The 5,801-nt window shown below is 42.7% G+C and overlaps 1 protein-coding gene across 1 annotated transcript in view; it reads right to left on the bottom strand.

Moving 5' to 3' along the window:
* The window catches only part of LOC106727542 (selection and upkeep of intraepithelial T-cells protein 10-like), a gene marked incomplete at its 5' end in the record, with an annotated part of 28,043 nt that overhangs the window by 10,018 nt on the left and 12,224 nt on the right, over window positions 1-5,801 (bottom strand). Inside the window, one exon of the mRNA XM_014546422.1 lies at window positions 1,223-1,327. Coding sequence (XP_014401908.1) covers window positions 1,223-1,327 — 105 coding nt within the window. The remainder of the gene's footprint in view (window positions 1-1,222; window positions 1,328-5,801) is intronic.

Raw genomic sequence — 5,801 nt, 5'->3', positions numbered from 1 at the left:
CCCTCCCTAACTTCAGGGAAAAATCCCTACCTGGGGAAACAACCTTTCTGGAGAGGTGACCTTGGTTAAAACACATAGCGCCAAGAAGGTGAGCAAACATATTAAGAACAGTATGCCATATATGCCAGGTCCCTTGAAACAGCAAGGATGGATCGGCTCCCGGCAGCTTCTCAGAAGAGATGGCATGAAATCTGTATCTTTAAAGGTAAATAGAGATTTTCAGGTTGAGAATATTATTTGTTAAATATTCCAAATAATCGTTGGTAGATAAATATAGATTTTTAATAGATGATAGATAGATAGATAGATAGATAGATAGATAGATAGATAGATGTTGCAGCACATATATTGTTATCAGAGAGTTGTTTAGGGTAGTCAGATTTCCCCATACTGTTGGAAAAAGAATGCCATCTTATACATTCTTACATATTACTACTTTCTAGTTAACTTTGATTGGGTTGTCTTCTTGGCTCATTTGTTTGTTAAGATTTGAGGGTTGGGTTTGTAACTTGAGATTCAAATATATGTAATGAGTTTTGTTTGGTGCCAGTTCAGTAATAGATTTGAAAAATCCCTCCCAAATAATAAAGTGATCCTTTTGTTTACCTTGTCATTGTCTTATGTAAATAATTCCCAGCAACTGCAAGTGAATGAAAGATATTGCTAATTCTCAGATACTATCATAATAAGGTACATGAATATACTATAATTACAGTTCTAAATAGCATCTAAGTATATAGGCAAAATGATAGCTTTCAATAGTTTTGAAACTGAATAGGAAATAAAATAAGTAAAATTATGATTTTAGATTTTTTTCATTAATTTTTCAAAGATCCATAACTCAAAAATGTTTTGAATCATGGGTTTAAAGCCAACCTATAGGTGACATCAGTAATTGTGTTTTGTAAATGAGTGTCTGGACTTCATAATTTTGAATAAAATGTCTATAAGATCTGAAGGAATGTATCTTTTCCCTTGGTGCACAAGCAACTATCACCATGAGTAGTGGCAGACATACACTATCAGTACAGCCTAAAACTCTGGGCCTCTAACAGTTCAGGGAACAGAATCTGCAGACTTTTAGATGTCACCTGAACTCAGATTCCTCTTCCTGTTGTTGCTTTAAAGGTCACTCAGCTTTATGAAAATACCTCCTAGTGAAGAGGGTACCAGCCAAAGAAAAGATGACCTAAAAAAATCTCACTTTTCTAGTTTCACTTACCTTTATCCCGCAGTTGCCAATAGACAGGAAAGATGCTAGCATGCATCAGGAATGGTAAACACTCAAACACAATTTTAAAAAAAATGTGCCAGTTTTTTTGTATATCTGAAAAAGAGTCAAAGAGAGAATTAAGAAGGAGGAATTTAGGGATACAGTGGAATAACAACAATGTATCCCTGGATACAGGGAAAATTTTTAAAGGTCTCAATGCTATGTCTACTTAGAGTTATTCAACCTCTGTCAGAGCTCAGGCATTTAGGCTAGGGACAGAGCAGGGTTAGGAAGAATGACCTCTTCTTACTTCTCCCCATTTTGTGCAGCATGTAATCAGACTGGAAATAAGATCTAGAAAGAGTAGGGCCCTGGTCACTATAATCTGTAAATACTTAAGGGCCTAAAGTTTATGGGACCAACAAAATACTAGTGTTGGGAAACTCTGTGTTAGTTCAGACAACAAAAGTGTCCTGGAAGCCAAGAATTTTATAAATGTAAAAGCCTTAAGTTATAATGCAAGGCTCTTCTCCACAGCATCCCTGCTATTCAGACAATCTTTACTTCAATATTATTTTCTAAGGAGCTTACTGAAATGTGAGAAATATCATTTCAAGGCTGGAAAACACTTCTTATTAAACTACTAGAGATCCAGTGCATGAATTTGTGCACCAGTGGGGTCCTTCGGCCTGGCCTGTGGGATCGGGCCAAAACCGGCTCTCTGACATACCCTGAGGGGTCCCGGATTGTGAGAAGGCACAGGCCAGGCTGAAGGACCCCACCAGTGCACAGTTGGGGCCAGAGAGGGACGCAGGAGGTTGGCCATCCAGGGAGGGACCACGGGAGGCCTCCAGGATATGTCTGGCCCATCTTGCTCAGTCCCAATTGGCTCAGACCCCAGCAGCAAGCTAACCTACTGGTTGGAGCGTCTGCCCCCTGGTGATCAGTGCATGTCATAGTGAGCGGTTGAGTGGCCTTAGCATATCATTAGCATATTACACTTTGATTGGTTGAACAGATGACTGAATGACTGGAAACTTAGCATATTTGGCTTTTATTATATAGAATAATTTCCTATATCAAGCTATATAAAGAAAAGTTTCATTTGCTGATTCATAACATTCCTAGAGGAAAATGACAAGATTGTTGAGTAATTCTAAGACATATATTGCAAAGAAAATAACTATAAATACTTGGCTTAGAACAGAGAAAATCAGAAAGGAATGTGGTTTTTGTTTCTATTTTGTACAGAATCCCAAACAAGATGAACCTAAAGAGGCCCACACCAAGACACATTTCAATTAAAATGCAAAAGGTTAAAGACAAAGAGAGTATCTTAAAAGCAGCAAAAGAAAAGTAGTAAGTTACCTACAAGGGAGCTTCCATAAGACATTCAGATGATTTCGCAAAAGAAACTTTGCAGGCCAGGAGGGATTGGCAAGAGATATTCAAAGCAAGACTCAAAAAAGATGGCGGCTGGCAGGACAGAAATGAGGGAGAGGAAGTGTGTGAGTAAGGGGATGAAAGGAGAGTGTGTGGGTGTGTGTGGTGTGTGTGTGAGTGAGTGAGGGAGAGTTAAATCCAGCAGGAGCAGCAGGGGCTGGCAGACCAGGCCCTTTTGGACAGAGAGAGACTACCACCACTGCGGGCACTCCCCGGACTGCGGGACTCGGGCATGGAACCCACACCATCTTGAAGGGGAGAATGGCCACTTCTAGGAACGCATCAGCACCACCACCCAGACAGGCCTTGGACACTGCCCACGACCCAGCAGGCACTCCAGCCAAAATCCTGCTGCCCCACCTGCACACCCACGGACCCTAGGACCTCCACCTCTAAGGGTGCACCACTCCTGCAGCAGTAAGTGCAACTTCCCCCTTCCCCAGCCACAGACCTCTGGATACCACAGACACGTGTCTCCAGTACACAGGCCTCCTGGGCACACCACTCCATAGGCAGCTCTTGGGAGCCACTGTGAGCCCCTGCTGGGTGTGATTTTGTACAGACAAGGGTGAGCTGCCCCGCAGTAGAAATTCTGAATTCCCTCTTCCTGAATAACTGCCCACAGACACCCCAGCTGCGCAACTTCAGCACCAGGGCCCCTCAGAGTGCATCAGAGCTCTGCGCTGGCAAATGCACTGCCACAGTCGCACATTTCAAGTGAGCAGGCCCCCTGAGCCATCGACCCACAGGGCACTCTTGGGAGCAGCTGTGAGCCCCCACTGGGTGTGATCTTGGACAAACAGGAATGCACTCACCTGGCAGTTGAAATTCTGAATTCACTTATCCTGGATACCTGCCCACAGACACCTCAATTGCACGGTTTCAGTGCCAGGGATCATCAGAGTGCTTCAGTGTGCTGTGCTGGCAAACACACCGTGGGTGCCCCTGTGAGCCACCACCACAGGTGCAGCAACAAAAACTGAGTTTTCCCACCCCACAGATGCAGAACTCTGGACACTACAGTCACACGCTTTTTCAGTGCACAGGCCTCCCAAGCACACCACTCCACAGGCAGCCCTTGGGCGCCACTGTGAGCCCCCGATGGGCATGCACTTATAAAAACAGGGTTGCAGTGCTGGGCTGTAGAAACTCTGAATTCTCTCATCTGGGATACCTGCCCACAGACACTGCAAGTGCCTGGCTTCAGTGCCAGGGCCCTTCAGAGTGCGTCAGTACACCCTGCTGGCAAATGCACCACAGGTGTCCCTGTGAGCCGCCACTGGGGGCAGGCATATCCAACCACGGAGGCAGCAGCAAAAGCTGAGTCTGCTCACAACTACATAACTCTGGATACCACAGTTACGCCTTTCTAGAGTGCAGGCCTTCTGAGCCCCACCACCCAAACAGATGGCTCCTGGGTGCCACTGTGAGCCCCACTGGGCACGTGTGATTTCAATCAAGGGCACAAGACAGCAAAAATTGGGGCACCCCCCCTCCATGGCTGCTGACTTCTAGACACGACAGTAGTGCCTTTCCAGCTCACAGGCCTACATCAAGAGAACCCAAATAGCTCAAGTAAGGAGCTACGCTAGATTACCAAGCCCAGGTGCCCTTAGAGATCACACTGGTAGCACCATCCCCAAAAGAACCAGAGTAGCAAAGGAATTGGATCTACAATTAAAACGTTACAGTAAAACATGGGAAGACAAAAAAGCAATCCCCAAAGGAAAGAAAAAGACAAATCACCAGAAAGGAGTTAAATGAACTGGAGGCTAGTAACATGTCAGAGAAAGAATTCAGAGTAATGGTTATAAGGATGCTCAAATGGCTGGATGACAAATACACACAACTCAATGACAAATACACACAACTCAATGAGAATTATAAGGAGCTGAAAGAGAATGTCACCAACATGAAAAGGAACCAATAGGAAATGAAGAATGACATAACTGCAATAAAGAACACAATGGAAGGCTTAAACAGTAAACTAGAAGAGGCTGAGGACCACATCAGCGAATTAGAAGACAAGGTAGAAAAAACACACAAACACAGCATCAACTGAAAAGAAGATTTAAAAAGCAAAAGGAGAGCCTAAGGGAGCTTTGGGACAACACAAAACGAAACAACATTCACATAATAGGGGTACCAGGAGAGGAAGAGAAGCAAGGAATAGAAAACCTGTTTAAAGAAATAAACAGGTTTATTTAAAGAAATAATGGCAAGAAAAAAACTACACAAGTCCAAGAAGCACATAGAGTCCCAAACAATAAGAACCCTAAAAGACTGAAACCAAGACACATCATAATTAAATTGGCAAACACCAACGACAAAGTAAGAATCTTAAAGGCTGCCAGAGAGAGACAGAAATTTACCTACAAGGGATCTCCTATTAGAATATCAACTGATTCATCAACAGAAACACACCAGGCCAGAAGGGAATGGAATGAAATATACAAAGTGATTCAAAGCAAGAGACTGAATCCAAGAATACTATACCCAGCAAAGCTATCATTCAAAATTGAAGGTGGAATCAGGAGCTTCACAGACAAAACAGGGCTAAGAGAGTTTATTACCACAAAGCCAGCAATGCAAGAAATGCTAAAGGGACTTCCGTAAAAAGAAGAAACAGAAAGGCAAAAAGAAACACAAACATTAAGAATAAAAATGATGACAAACAAGTAGTTATCAATAATAACATTAAATGCAAATGGATTAAATGCTCCAATCAAAAGACATAGGGTAGCTGAATGGATAAGAAAACATGACCCATATATTTGTTGTCTACAAGAGACTCACCTCAAAACAAAGGATTCACACAGACTGAAGGTGAAGGGATAGAAAAAAGTTTTTCAGGAAAATGGAAATGAGAAAAAAGCTGGGGTTGTGATACTTATATCTGACAAAATAGACCTCAAAGTAAAGGCCATAACATGAGATAAGGAAGGCCACTACATAATACTAAAGGGAGCAATTCAACAAGAAGATATAACTCTGGTAAAGATATATGCACCCAATACAGGAGCACCAAAATACATAAAACAACTTCTGGAAGATATCAAGGGAGAGCTCAATAGCAATACAGTCATAGTAGGGGACTTTAATACCCCACTGACACCACTGGATAAATCCTCTAAACAAAAAATCA

This window comes from Myotis brandtii, unplaced genomic scaffold, assembly GCF_000412655.1.
Source record: "Myotis brandtii unplaced genomic scaffold, ASM41265v1 scaffold4459, whole genome shotgun sequence".
Taxonomy (NCBI): Eukaryota; Metazoa; Chordata; class Mammalia; order Chiroptera; family Vespertilionidae; genus Myotis; species Myotis brandtii.
This window is presented reverse-complemented; position numbering and strand designations above follow the sequence as displayed.